The 15,092-nt window shown below is 39.7% G+C and overlaps 1 protein-coding gene across 1 annotated transcript in view; it reads right to left on the reverse strand.

Annotated features, from left to right (window-relative positions):
* LOC140517198 (deubiquitinase DESI2-like) overlaps positions 1-12,098 on the reverse strand; it is a 101,378-nt gene extending 89,280 nt beyond the window's left edge. Inside the window, exons 1-2 of the mRNA XM_072628231.1 lie at positions 12,060-12,098; positions 11,862-11,927 (exon numbers count right to left, since the gene is read on the reverse strand). Of these exons, the coding sequence (XP_072484332.1) occupies positions 11,862-11,927; positions 12,060-12,098 (105 nt within the window). The remainder of the gene's footprint in view (positions 1-11,861; positions 11,928-12,059) is intronic.
* Positions 12,099-15,092: the final 2,994 nt, after the last annotated feature.

Raw genomic sequence — 15,092 nt, forward strand, 5'->3', positions numbered from 1 at the left:
CTGGAATGAAATCTTTCTCCCCATGATCCAAACTACATACCTGCTATCTATAAAGACTTGTGACCATGTTCTATTTCAGGGTGACCAAGTATTCCAGCCAAAATCTATACATATTATCCTGTTTCTCTGCACTAGAAAGCAAGATGAGAACCCATCTGACCTTCAACAATTCTGACCTTGCTATTCCTGGTGGTAGGAAACTCTCATTATCCATTTCATGTGATTGCCTGGGTGTCTTTTAAGTGCTGGTGGCAAGTCACAAAGCTGTGCTGACTGGGTCTAGGTCCATTCACTGTAATTGTATGCTGTCTAATTTTAGCTGTATCTTCACTCTAAGGGTTAACCCTGAAGAATTGTGGGTGGTTTTCTAGTAGAGTCAGTTGTGCTATAATGCAGCATATGTATTCCTAAAAAAATCACTGAGCTATGCAAAATTGCATAATAAAAACCACATGGCTCAAGGGAGAAACTGGGTCAGGGGCACAATACTCAAAAACTTCATGAGTTACACATTTTTGAAAAAGGAACTAATAAAAAGGGTAGCACAGTTTTATACATGTTAAATGGTTTTAAAATACATAAATGCTGCAATAAATAGTGGGAGTAACCATGGCTCTTCAGCTTGCACACTGGTTTTTAGGTGGTTAAATAGAAATAGAATGGCTCTTCTCCTCACCCCCAACAATTATCAATCTGTGGCTTGTCTAAAATTTCTTTATTGGTCCAACATTATAACTCTGGATTCTAAATTGGCTCTATTATCCAGGTGGCTAGGTTGACAGAATTGAAGGCCATGGGTGAGAAGGCCAAGACTGGGGGGCTTGGCCATGGAGAGAAAGAAAGGTAGAGATAAAGTAGAGAGACAGTTCTCTTCTACCCATAGCTTCTAATACACCAGAAGATACACAATAAATATACCTTAACCCTGAAAAAGCCCTGAAGTTTGCTTGCCTTCCAGTTTGCAGCTTACGTGTTACTGTAAAGTAGTGCAGCATTCCACATTCTCACTATTTCTTATGGATGAAATCAAGCATAAACATACTTCAAATTCATATGATGTTCAAATTTTCCCCTAATATATCAATCGAATTGGGACAAATCCACATTTTCAAAACAAGCATTATAGCAGAATTGACTTGTACTATATGTTATAAGCCCCCACCAGTGTGCTCCAATATTGATTATCAGTTGATATCAACTAGCCTGTTAGACTCCCCACAAACTGGGGGCACATTCTCCCACAAGTACACACAATAGATGAAACTTAGAGAGATCATTCAGCAATGGAGTGTGCTCACAATTCTAATACTGGAGACCTTTTTCTCCCTTTTGTGATGGTCTCATTAAATTCCTCTTAAGCATGCCATAACTTTCTGTTGGGACCCTTGTAGAGTCCTCAAGCTGCCTTTCTTTGGTGTTCCTAGTTTGTCCTTGGCTCCCAATACAGATGTTAACACCAGTTCCTGCTATTCCAAGGATACTGCTAGGATCCTTATGAGAAATTCATAATCTTGCAATGTTTTTAGGTTCACAAGTTCCTCCTCGTGTCAAAGAGACTAGGGGGAGAGGAGAAGCAGAATGACTCTTCTCCCCACCCCAATAATTATCAATCTGTGGCTTGTCTAAAATTTCTTTATTGGCCCAACACTATAATTTTGGGTTCTAAATTGGCTCTATTATCCAGGCACTATAGAAATAAATGAAACCTTAAGTAATCTCAATACACTTCCTGGATTACTTCATTTCATCCAACAGTCTTGAAGCTCTCTATCCCTTTCCAACTTGATTAGATTGTTTGCAATTAGTTTAATGCTTTTGGTTGGTTGACTGATATAGGTATCAAAATACAGATCATTTTAGTTATTTAAGTAAGGATGATGTACTTTAATCAGTTCTCATCCTTAAATAAAGCATGATGGTTGGTGTTGGAGATGCAAAGACAAGAGAGTTCACCAACTATGTTTTTTATTTCATCCTGTTCCAGATCCTCAGGATTTCACACCATCAATCATTCCCTCTTTCTTATATAATTACAAACATGCTTAAAGCTGTACTTCCTGATTCCAGCCAACCATGTATGCTAGCTCAGCACATAAGTAATTTGGAGATAATGAACCTCTGGCTATTTCCCACCACATATGACTCAGCACCGAAGGGTTTGAGCACGACAAACCCACCTCTTCCTTCTCACTGAAAGAGACACAGAGACAGTGAATGAGAAAGAGAGAGAGAGACAGAGAGACACAACACACAGAGAATGGAATGAAATGGAATGGAATGGATTGAGAATGGAATTTTTGTCTTTAAACATTTTAAATTGATGCAATCTTCCCTGTCCTCAGTGAACCAATTGGAGTGCATTTACCACATTTGTCCATATACAAAATGACTACCCAAATGTCGCATAAAAAGTCCCAAGCAATTCCTTCAGCATGCACTTAATCTCAAAATTTCAGTCTTTAGAAAAGGTCAAATCCTGCCATACTGGGTGGCCCTGAAAATCACCATCACCCACAAGTTCAAAAATTATGCAAATTCAACCAATAACAATTAACAGCATTTATCATTTTCTGAGCATAGTTCTTAACAATGCAGAGCACATTCACATATCTCTCTGGTAGCTAATTGCCTATAGAGATCACGTACTCTCTAATCACCCTGAGCCAAAAGGGGATGCAACAGGTCAGAAAAACCACTAGAAGGACAGAGGGGACTATGGAACTTGGCTTCCTCCATGTCACTCCTTCCCCACTTGGATGAAGCCACCCTGATCCAATGCTGTTTTAATTATACCACATGTGATAGGCCAGGCCTCTCTCAGATAAACAATTCAAGTTTATAATGAAATGAGACACTCAAATGACATCTTAATTAACAAAAGTTAATTTAAAAGTTTAAAAGTTAATTTAAAAGTTAATTTGTTAAAAGTTAACAAAAATTAACAAAAAATTACTTAGCCATGGCAGGGTGGGGAAGGAGGATATTCAGCAAGGATATATCATTGATTCAGCTGAATACAGCTTCCCTGCCTCTGTGTTATATCTCATTGCCCATAAGTCAAAAGCCTGAGGGAGGTTTAACGATGACTCTGTTTTCCCTAGATTTTTTTACCTAGATTCCCAGGAAGCTACATGAATGTCCTAAAGTTTCCTCTGAGCCAATTAAGGCCTCAGGATAATTTCAATACCTTTCAAGGAAAAATTAACCTAGGCTTCACGAGTCAAAACCTTTAGATATTGTTCCTGCTACACAAGAAAAAAACAAAACTCCAACTTCAGAAGGTGGATCATAAAGGGAAAAAAAAATGAAGGGTAAAGGAGTATAAGAAATAGAAATGAGGGTCTGGGTTAGGTTAAAAAGAGGAGGGGTTGTGGATCAAAAGCAGACCAGTTTAATTATAGATCACTAGTGTTAATGATTTCATCATTTCATCACCTCTGTCTTCTTTGTGAAGAAAAGATTGGATCACAAAGAGAAGAAAAAATAGAAGGATATGATGCAGAGAAGCATATAATTAATAATCATAACTATGAATATGAATGGGCTGAACTTACCCATAAGAAGGAAGAGGGTAGCAGGATGGATTAGAAAACAGAAATCAACAAAGAATCATTTATTTAAAAAAATACCTGAAACATAAAAATTCACAAATATTAAAATGACCAATTGGAGCAAAATTTATTATGCCTCAAGTCAAAAAACAAACAAATTGAGAATGGCAATGATGGCCTTAGATAAAATAACAATAAAAATACATGCTTAAAGCATATGATAAATAAGTAAAATACATTATGTTGAAAGATACTACATATAATGCAATAATATTAATATTCAATATAACAAGGGATTGACCACTGAGCTCAGTCTTTAGGCACAGATGGCACAAATGCATTTCCCCACATAAAAGAAACTGAGGAGTCTCCTGAAAGAGAGTAATAACAACATGTAATGGAAATTTATTGGAGAGATCTAAAACATGCATAGGTGTTCTGTGAGGGATTCTTCTGGTCTGTTGACTGAATGGTAAAGAAGAAACCTTTTCAATTTGCTGTGCATAATGGGTACTGGAGAATATATTCCAAAAGGCACTTATCAGTCTCTTACTCTCTCTTTTTACACCTACACTTGGTTTGGTGTTTCTCTTCATGTGAATTCTTCCTGGCTGACATTATCCAATTAGAAACAATGCTCTAATGCCATTACTAGTTCCATATTCCAAAGAGATCTGAAAAAAGGGAAAAGGATCTACAGGTATAGAAATATTTATAGTAGTTCTTTTTGTAGTGGCAAAGAATTAAAATTGAGGGGATGCTCATCAATTGAGGAATGGATGAACAAATTGTGATATATTAGTGTAATGGAATATTATTGTGCTAAATGAAGAACAGATTGCTTTCAGAAAAACCTGGAAAAGTAAAAAACTTGCAAAGTAAAGTGAACAGAACAAGGAGAACAATGTACAGAGTAACAGCAATGTTGTGTGATGATAAGCTCTGATTGGCTTAACTGTTCTCAGCAATACAATGATCTAAGACAATTCCAAAAGACTCAAGATAGAAAATGCTATCCACCTCCGAAGAAAGAACTAATGGAATCTGAATGCAGATGGAAATTTTCACTTTATTTTTTTCATAGGTTTTTGTTTCCTTTTGGTCAGGTTCTTCTTTCACAACTATGACTACTCTGGAAATGTTTTCCATAATTGAATATATATAACCCATATCAAATTACTTCCTGTCATAGGGAAGAGGGCAGGAAGGGAGAGAGAGAGAAAATTTAAAACTCAAAATTTTATTTAAAAATGAATGCTAAAAATTGTCTTTATATGTAATTGGAGAAAATAAAATACTATTTACATGGGGTAAAAATGTGACAGTGCTGTAAGGAAAGAGGCCTCAGGCCCTTTCACTCCAAAGCCAACATATAATAAACCTGCTATATTTCTCCATCAGAGTTCTAGGGATAGCACTGAGATATTTTTCTCTAAAACCATCAACTTGAGTCCTCATTCTAATGTAAAGGTTAGCTACCAGTCACTAGCTGCCCCAGTTCCATTTAACCAATTAACATTAATTAGCTTTACAAAGGGATATTCATTTTGAAGCTATAGCAAGAACAGAAATACAAGCATTTCTCCTATGCTTTAGGGATACACTCTTTCCTAAACCACTCTGGTCTATGAGGAGAGTAGGCTCAAATCTATTACATCTTCTGCATAACATTGTTCCATCAAGTTCACATCCAAATGTGATATCAGAATAAATACTAATCTCATCCACTAGACTGGGTTCAAAGATTTCGTCACTCCTAGATGCCAGATATGCTGGAAAGTGTGGTATGGTTGGAAAGCACTCCTGGACTCCTGGATCTCAGACAGTTCACACTCATGGCCTTTCAAAATTCACAAGGTCAGAACCTGCAGATGAATCTTTTTCACCTAAAACACAAGGGGGACAGCCTACAGAGAGACACAGAAGCACAAGATGGAATCTTGTGGACAAGAAATAACAAATAGAACAATTTGCTGGAGTACATACTGTACGAGAGAGAATAATGTGCAATCAGTTTTGAAAAATAATCCAGAATGAGATTATAAAGGTCTTTAAACATCAAACAGAGAAGTTTGCATTTTATCTTAATGGCAGTGGGGAGCCTCTGACGCTTCTTGAGCTGACCAGTGACACATCAGATTGTACTTTAAGAAAAATCGATTTGGACAGAAATCATCAGCATTTCTATATACTGCCAACAAAACCCAGCAGAAAGAGATGGAAAGAGAATTTCCATTTAAAATAACTGCAGACCATAAAAATTACTTGAGAGTCTACCTGCCAAAATAGATCAGGAAACTACATGAACACAATTACAAAACACTTTTCACACAAATAAAAACAGATCTAAGCAACTGAAGAAATATTAATTGCTCATGGTAGGCTGAGTCAATATGATAAAAATGCCAATACTACCTAGACTAGTTCACTTATTTAGTGCCATACCAGTCAAACTATCAAAGACTTATTTTATAGAGCTAGAAAGAATAGTAAGAAAATTCATCTGGAAGAACAAAACATCAAGAATATCAAAGAAATCAATGGGGGGAAATGTGAATGAAGCAAGTTTAGCAGTGCCAGATTTCAAACTATGTTACAAAGTAGTAATCATCAAAACAATCTTGTACTGGCCAAGAAATAGAGTGGTAGATCAGCGGAATCCATTAGGTACACAGTAGTAGCAGTAAATAGTAGTAAATGACAATAGTAATCCAGTGTTTGATAAACCTAAAGATCAAAGCTTTGGGGATAAGAACTGAGCATTTGACAAAAATGTCTTGGAAAACTGGAAAGCAGTTTGGCAGAAATTAGTCACAGATCAACATTTCACACCGTATACCAAGATAAGGTGGAAAATGGATAAACAATTTAGACATACAGGTTGAAATCATAAATAAATTAGGGGAGCTTGGAAAAATGCACCCATCATATCTATGTATGTGTGTGTGTGTGTGTTCATCCTTTGTTGCCAAAGAAGACCATGCCATCAGAGAAATAATGATATGACTTGCACTTGACTTTGCTTTGAGTAAGGGAGGGCTGTGCAGGTCATCAGCCTCACTTCTCTTCCAGAGCCATCTGAATCCAGTGACCAGATATTCATCAGGATGAGTGGAGATAAGCCAGGATGAGGCAAGTGGGGTTAAAGACTTGCCCAAGGTCACACAGCTAGTGAGTGTCAAGTGTCTGAAGTGAGATTTGAACTCAGGTCCTGCTGACTCCTGCACTGGTGGTCTATCCACTGCACCACCTGGCTGCCCCATATCTATGTATAATGAAAGAGTTTATGACTGAAAAAGAGATAGAGGGGATTAGAGGAAGTAAAATAGATATTTTTGGTTTCATGAAATTTAAAAACTTTTGTACAAACACAACTAATGCAGCCAGAAATAGAAGGAAAACAGGAAACTGGGGGGAGGGCAGAATTTATAGCAAGTCTCTCTGACGAAGGCTTCATTTCTCAAATATGTAGGGAATGGAGTCAAAACAATAAAAGTAAGTACCTCCCTAAGAGATAAATGATCAAAGGATATGAACTGGCAGTTTTCAGAAGAAGAATTTAGAGCTATCAATAGTCACATTAAAAAAAAAAATACTCTAAATCATTTCCGATTAGAGAAAAGTGAATTAAAACGATTCTGAGAAATCACCTCACCCCATCAAATTGGCTAACATGACAGAAAAGAAAAATGACAAATGCTGCAGAGGATGCAAAAATGGGACACTAATACACTCTTAGTGGAGCTATGGACTGGTCCAAGCATTCTGCAGAACAATTTGGAAGTACACTCAAAGGGCTATAAAACTGTGCATACCCTTTGTCCCCAAAGAATTCACATAAAAGGGTAAAAAGACCTATTTGTACAAGGGCATTTATAGCAGTTCTTTTTGTGATGGCAAGAGGCAGCTAGGTGGTGCAGTTGATAGAGCACCAGTGCAGGAATAAGAAGGTCCTGAGTTCAAATCTCACCTCAGACACTTCACACTCACTAGCTGTGTGACCTTGGGCAAGTCACTTAGCCTCAATTGCCTCATCCTGGGTCATCTCCAATCATCCTGATGAATATCTGGTCACTGATTCAGATGGCTCTGGAAGAGAAGTGAGGCTGGTAACCATCACAGCCCTCCCTCACTCAAAAAGCAAAGTCAAGTGCAAGTCATGTCATTATTTCTCTGATGGTATGGTTTTCTTTGGCAACAAAGAATGAACACACACACATTTTGTGGTGGCAAAAAAATTAGAAATTGAGGAGATGCCCTTCTTTTGGAAAATGGCTGAACAAGTTGTGATATATGATTGTGATGGAATACTGTTGTGATATAAGAAAGGGACAACAGATTGCTTTCAGAAAAACCTGGAAAGACTTACATGAATTGATGCAAAGTGAAGTGAGCAGAACCAGGAGAACATTGCACACATTAAGAGCAATATTATGAGGATGATCAGCTGTGAATGACTTAGCTACTCTCATCAAGATAATGATCCAAGACAATTTCAAAGGACCCATGATGAAAAATGCTATCCACCTCCAAAAGAGAATGGATGAACCTTGAAAGCAAATTGAAGCATGCTTTAAAAAAAAAACTTTCATTATTATTATTGTTTTATTTTATTTGTGGTTTGGTTTTGGATTTTTTTTGCAACATAGTTAATATGGAAATATGTATTGCATGACCTCACATATAGAAATTTCTTGCCCTAAGAGGGGAGAAGGGGAAGAGAAAGGGAGAAAAACTAGAACTCATTTTTTTAAGCAATTGGGGTTAAGTGACTTGCCCAGGGTCACAAAGTTAGTGAATGTCTGAGGCCAGATTTGAACTCAGGTCCTCTTGACTCCGGGGTCACTGTCTATCAAATGTGACAAAGTCTCTCAGACTATTTTTATGGACAAGATGGAGCAAGCATTATAGATTCAATGAGGTACAACTAGTTTGTCTAAGCAACTGGCAAAAGACTAGACCCAAAAAGAAGCAATTAATAGATTCTTATCAACTTAAAGTGGAGTGCCCCAGAGATCTGCCATTTACCTTGTATTCTTTAATATTTATATCAATAGGAGATGGGATACTTATAAAATTGTTGACGCAAGTGAAGGTATAACTACCATAATGGATGACACTCAGGATCCAAAAATATAATTGAGAGGTGAAAACTATGCACTGAATCTAGTAAGATAATAATGGTAAGTGTAGAGTTTTTGTTTTGAAAAATCAGCTGCACAAATGCAAGATAAGGTAAACATCAGTTTATGTTTAAAAAAAAAGTCTGGGAGGATTTTAAAGGACTTCAAGATCAATTTCAACAATGATATATGGAAATTATATCATAAGCTGCATTTAGAGGGGTATGTTCAAAATAAGGGAAATTCCCACTATATTCTATCCTGCACTTACTGTCATGCTCTGGGTATCATGTTTCAGGAAAGATATTCATTAGTGAGCATCCAGAAGTTGGAGATCATGGTGTTGAAGGGAAAGGAGACCATACTAAATGAGAACTAGTTAAAGGAATTTCAGAAGCTTAACCTGGAGAATCATAGATTATGATCATAGATGGAGGTCTTAAAGGAACCTCAGATGCCACCTAGTCCAATACACTTATTTTCCACTAATATGGAAACTCAGACCTAGAGAGATTACATCATTTGACCAAAGTCAAGCAGTTAAGCAAATGACATAACCAGGTCCTCTGATTCCAAATCTAGTGCCTTCTCCATTGGACCATGCTACCTCTGTCATAGCTGTCTTCAATCATCTCTCCCCTAACACTGCCACAACCCTGGTTCAGGCCTCATCACCTCATGCCAGGACTATTGCAATAGCCTGCTAGTGGTTCTGCTTGCCCCTAATCTCTCCCCACTCTGATCCATCCCCCATTCAGTTACCAAAATGGTATTCCTAAAGCACAGGTCAGACCATGTAACTCCTCTACTTAATAAGTTCCAATGAGTCCATGTTGCCTCTCGAATAAAAAAACAAAATCCTCTATTTGAAATTCAATGCCCTTCATAACCAAGCTTCTTCTTATCTTTCCAGTTTTCTTATACCTTACTCCCCATAACATACTCTTCAATACAGTGTCACTAGCTTCCATGCTGTTTCATAAACAAGACACCCCATTTCTCTCCTAGCATTTTCACTGCGCATTCCCATGCCTGGAATGGTCTCCTTCCTTATCTCCTCCTACTGCCTTTTCTGGTTTCCTTCAAGTTCCAACTAAACTACGGCCTTACATGAGAAGCCTTTTTCAACCCCTTTTAATTCTAGTAACTTCAGTTCTAATTATTTTTTATTTATCCTATATCTAGCATGTTTGTACATACTGTGTTTGCCTGTCGTCTCCCCCTTTAGACTGTGAGGTCTTTGAGGGCAAGGACTGTCTTTTGCCTTTTTTTTGTATCTCCAGAACTTAGTACAGTGCCAGGTAAACAGTGAATACTTAATAAATGTTTATTGACTATTTAAAAAGCTATCTTGATCCCAGAGGTCAGAACAAGGATCAACAAGTTGAAACCACAAAAGGTAGATGCAGGATTGATGTTAAGGTACATCTTTCTTACAGTAGATTTATTGCAAAGTAGAACATGTTGCTAGGGAGGCAGTACCCCAATCTCTTTTGGAATTTTTAACTTGTTAGGAATGTTGTAAAGTGAGTTCCTGGTCAAATATGGCTTGAACTCAATTACCTCTGAGATCCCCTTCAATTCTGAGATTCTGTAGAATGTCAGAAACACAAAATCTTACAAACTCAGTAAAATGAAAGGATTTGATTAGATAGTACCTTCTAGCTCTGAATGCACATTTCTATGTTTTTCTCTATGTAGATGAACATACCAATCTAGATTTCAGTTTAGAACCTCCAGGACAGAAAACATGAAAAAGCTTCCATTTGTCCAAGAACAACAGCTTACCCAAATTATCCAATAGTAAACATTGCTTTCCTTATTGAACAAATGGAGCAACAGATCCAGCCTACTCAAGTCAAAGAAAAGGGGCAAGGTCGGAGAGTCTGCAATTGTGACGACCACCTCACTAAAAAAAGGACCCATAGGGGAAAAAAGAAAGCTAATGTTCACTCTGGCCCTACAATCCATTGTATATGAGAACTTAAACCTGTTTATACCAGAAATGCACATGGGTCCAATCAAATTGTGAAAATAGATTTTATCTGATGACAATTATTTGAAACCATTTATAGGCAAGGTGAATTTTAAAAGTAATTCTCAAAGCAGGAGTAGGTGTTAGAGCTCCCATCACTATGGCATTTTTTTCCATATTCACTATTTTAAGATACACCCCCAGTTTTCCTCTCCCCCCCAAAAAAATACAACTCATATGGAGAAACACAAGGGTTCCATGCTGTAGGTAGATGCCAAAATATAACCTTTATACCATATATACCTTTATTTTCATTATAACACCTATCATTTATTTGGTGTGTGATTTCTGCATGTTCCCTAGGCAATCCTATTTTTGACTGGTATCTTTATCCAATTTTACTGTAGCATGAGTTTGGTACTGCTGCACCACCTTTGTCTATTTGCATTATATTTTCCTCAAAGGTAAGATTATCTTAAAATGTGTGTCCCTTGTGGATTCCCTAAAGGAGTCTTGAAAGAAACTAGGGCTACGGGATTCATGTAGCCCTTTACCTCCCATTAACTTGAGTGGTAGGATGAATAAGGGAAGCCCTCTACACAGAGTACAAGACAGTAAAAGGCTAACAACTGGTCCCAAAGCAAACCATTCTGATTCAAAACTATACTTCCTCTTACCCTTAATCTCTTGTGTGTGGATTTGCTTAAGGGATCACATGTGTAATATAAACCAGGCTATCTGCCCTACTCTTTTAGGGAGAAGATGTTGAAGCAAAATTGCAAAGTGTCCTCAGCCCTTTAAATGAGTATGGATCAGGAGTGGGTGCATTGTTGGAGATTAGGGGAGGATTGGAAAAAATTTTTCTGAGTTGTGATTTTGCAGAATTTTGCATTTGGATGCAGAACTTGTGACATAACACAGTCACTGTTAACTGAATCCTCTCAAGATCTGGATTCTACATTCCACAGCCAAAGTTCACCCCACAGTGGAACTCTCCTTTTAAGATTCCTAAATAATTGTTCTTCCTTACAAGAACTTGAGTTCTCCATGACTCCTGGGCTCTACCTGCCTTGAAATTCAAGGGCAAACCGGCTCAGCTCCAGAAACCAGAGGTTCCTGCATCTCCTGCAAGCCTGAACTTCCTGCAAAGGAAGGCAATCATATCTCCCCCTCCCCAAGAGCGCACCAACTAGTCACACCAGAGCGCTTTACCTTCCACTCCTGGGAGATGCGATGGCAGCAGCAGGAGCCAAGCACCGTGTCAATCTGTCTATGTGTCTGTCAGTCCGGACAGACAGCCGGTCTCTCCAGGACTCTGCGCTGGGCTCCTCTTATTAGCCCGGCTGTGTCCAATCACAAGGGGCATATATAGTTGTCATTGCACCCAACCTCCTACCATTTCATACTCACCATATCATAGACATTCAAAATCACCGGTTCATTTGCCATCGTTGATTGTAGAGAATACTGGGGGCAAATATTATTTCCCCTTCCCGTTGCAGCGTTGCCCCCCTCCCCCAGGTACTGTTTGCTTTGCCCTCAGCTATATGCAAAAGAATTCCTCATCGTACGACTTCCAAAGAAACTTGCATGAGGAGGAAAGGGGGGCTTTGGGGATCCAAAGTTGTTTTTTTCTTGCACCCCCACACACACAACAGTACAAACACACACTCACACCAGGATTCTTCCTAACACTGCGGCTCATCGGGGTTTTGGACTTAACGGTGCACCATCCAATCTTGTAATCCAGGAAGAAGTAAAAAAATCAAAAGTCAAGGCAATTGCAGGGAGCTCCAAACCCTAGCTCTGTCTTGCTACGTATGTCCACAGAACCCGGGAGAAAGATGGGGGAGGTGAAGGCGAGAGAGAGGAGAGGAGAGAAGGTTCTATCAGGAATGGTAATAGGAGGAAAATGGAGTAGATTCTAGGCAAAGTACACATTTAAAATGATGCATGAAAACCCCGAGCAATTTAAAGAGCTCTACACTCAGCGGCTAGTTCCCCTGGCAGGAGCTGAGAGTCCTCAAATAGGTTCCAAGTATCAGCTTGCTGCAGGCAGGCGGCTCTTATTCATAGGTACCTAAAATTTTTCTATCGTTTCTGATTTCGAGGCAGTTGCATTTTCCCTTTAAAAAGCCAGAAACGTGCATTTGAATAAACTTAAACAAATAAGCAACACGCATTTCAGTATGAATAATTTCACCCTGAGCCATTAGGGTAGAGTTTGTCGATTGCCGCCTCTCCTCAGGTTTCATAGAGCTGCCCACTAGGAAACTGTCCTAGAGATTGACGCTGATCTGCTCCTACTGATAAAGGTCACCCTGGACCGATGGAAAGAAGAAAATGCACGTGTCTATGTCTCTCTCTTCGTCGTCCTCCATGTCTCCCTTGTAGGAGCTAGGGAGACTGCTCAGGATCTGAAGCCCGCAGCTCAGTCCAGGTAGAAGGGGGAGATCTGTCCAAAGTGCTTCAGTTCCATCTGCTCGACCCTATGGGACTGGAATCGGGTGGATCTCTTCTCTGGGCAAGCTGTAGAGAGGGCGTAGGGTTCACTGGAATCTCCCACAGGCAGTCTCTGGGCTAAGGCGCCATCTAGAGCTCCCACATGCAGGAGCTCTCCAAGGTTCTGAAAGGAGACCCTGGACTGACTTCCAGGAGCGATGACCTGAGGTCCGAGGCTCTGCGTGGGACTTGGACTTCTTTAATTATCCCTGCCTTCAGCTGTTTAAGAGCTGGGAGGAGAGAGAGATGTAAAGGCTGGGTTCCCTTGCCTTGTTTTGGCTTGGCTTGCCTTGCCTTGTACAGCAGGACAAGGCAGGGGAGGGGAAAGAAGAAGGGGCAGCTCTATTTCTGAATCATATCATGCCAAATAAAACAATTCCCTCCGAACCGTAGTCGAAGCATTACTTGCAGCCGGTTCTAGACTGATGCATCTGGCGAGGGCTGGCAGAGGCACAGGGCTAAGTGAGCCTGGTAGTGAATGCTTCTGCTAATTGGAGAGGGAGATGGGGGAGGGGGAGTTCCCTCGTTGGCCGATTCCTAACCAGTGACACCCACTGGCAATTAAAATCTAAACCAGAGGAGAATCAACTGTGAAACCCATTGCGGTAAATTTCTTCCTGTTCCTGCTCCCTCCTCCCCCTGCACCCCCACCCCCACCGCCCCCTCCGTCTTCTTCAAAGAGAATAAAAAAGGGTAGAAGGAATGTGGAAAAAGGAGGAAAGGAAGGAAGGAGAAAGCGGGGAGGACAAGAAGGGTCTCTGCATTCAGTGAGGAAAAAATGTTAAAGTGGGAGTAGGGTGTAGGGGGTGGCCGTCTGTTTTTTAATGTTGAAGCACCAAGGGTTTGGGGCTGTAGTAGTTCCCCTCCCCCTCCCAGCACCCCCTTTCTCAATCTCCACCCCCACCCCAGTTTCCCATCTCCTAAAATAAATAAATAAATAGACTGAGAGCTGGGGATGGATGAGCTCATCTGAGTTGGAGGCGTAGCTCCGGCTGCCTGCCAGCTTGCAGCCAACCAGATCTGAATGAAAATTGCAGAGAACCTATTACATAAGAAAAAACCCAGCATTCCCCCCCACCCCTTGGCTGCAGGGGTCAGACGAGGCACACTGAGGTCGGAAGCAACCGGATTCTCTCCCCTGTTCTCAAGTGATAACGAAGGGACGAGAATCCCCTCAGCGCCGAGGCCCTCTGCTCATCCAGACCTGTTAAATAATACAGCTGGTGATTAACTTCGAGGAAGTAGTAGGAGAGAAAGAAGAGCGAGAAAGAAAGCGAGAAAAGAAGGGAGGGGGCACGGATGCAGAACATTTCTCACGTCTGTGAAAACATCACCGACTTTTTTCACTGCTTTTTTTCCTCAATTAAAAAGAGAGACAAATTCCTTTAATGAGTTGGAGGATGGTAGTAAAAGATACTCTGGATAAGAACAAGGATATCTAAAGAAACCACAGAGATGGGAAGGTGAAGATCAGGAATTTAGATATAATTATTTATTTAAAGGAGTGTGTGCTGGCACACCTTATTGCTCCATGAAAATGCACTTGGAAAGAAAGAAACTGGTAGGTGTCTATTGTGGATTTAAAATATAGGGTCCAAAAAGAGAGACGTGATAGCCCCATCTCTCTCTACCTTAGCCAAATCACATCCACTGAGTCCAGTTGGAGGTGCCACATTTTAAGAGGCACAGTGGCACACGAGCTTATTGAAAGAGAAACTAAAATTGAATAATGAAAATTATTATTGCAAATTTTTTTTAACTTGGGAGAGTGACTTTAGATTCTGGTTGAATTATTCTATATTCTGAGCACTGAACAAATTTGTGTGGTATATGATTTTTTAAAATCCACTCCCCAATGTGGACATTCCCCATATGGACATTCAGTACCTTAGCTTATTTTATCATAATTGCTATGGGGATGTAAGTGAATCATTCAAAGCC

Source organism: Notamacropus eugenii, chromosome 1 (genome assembly GCF_028372415.1).
Source record: "Notamacropus eugenii isolate mMacEug1 chromosome 1, mMacEug1.pri_v2, whole genome shotgun sequence".
NCBI classification, from domain to species: domain Eukaryota; kingdom Metazoa; phylum Chordata; class Mammalia; order Diprotodontia; family Macropodidae; genus Notamacropus; species Notamacropus eugenii.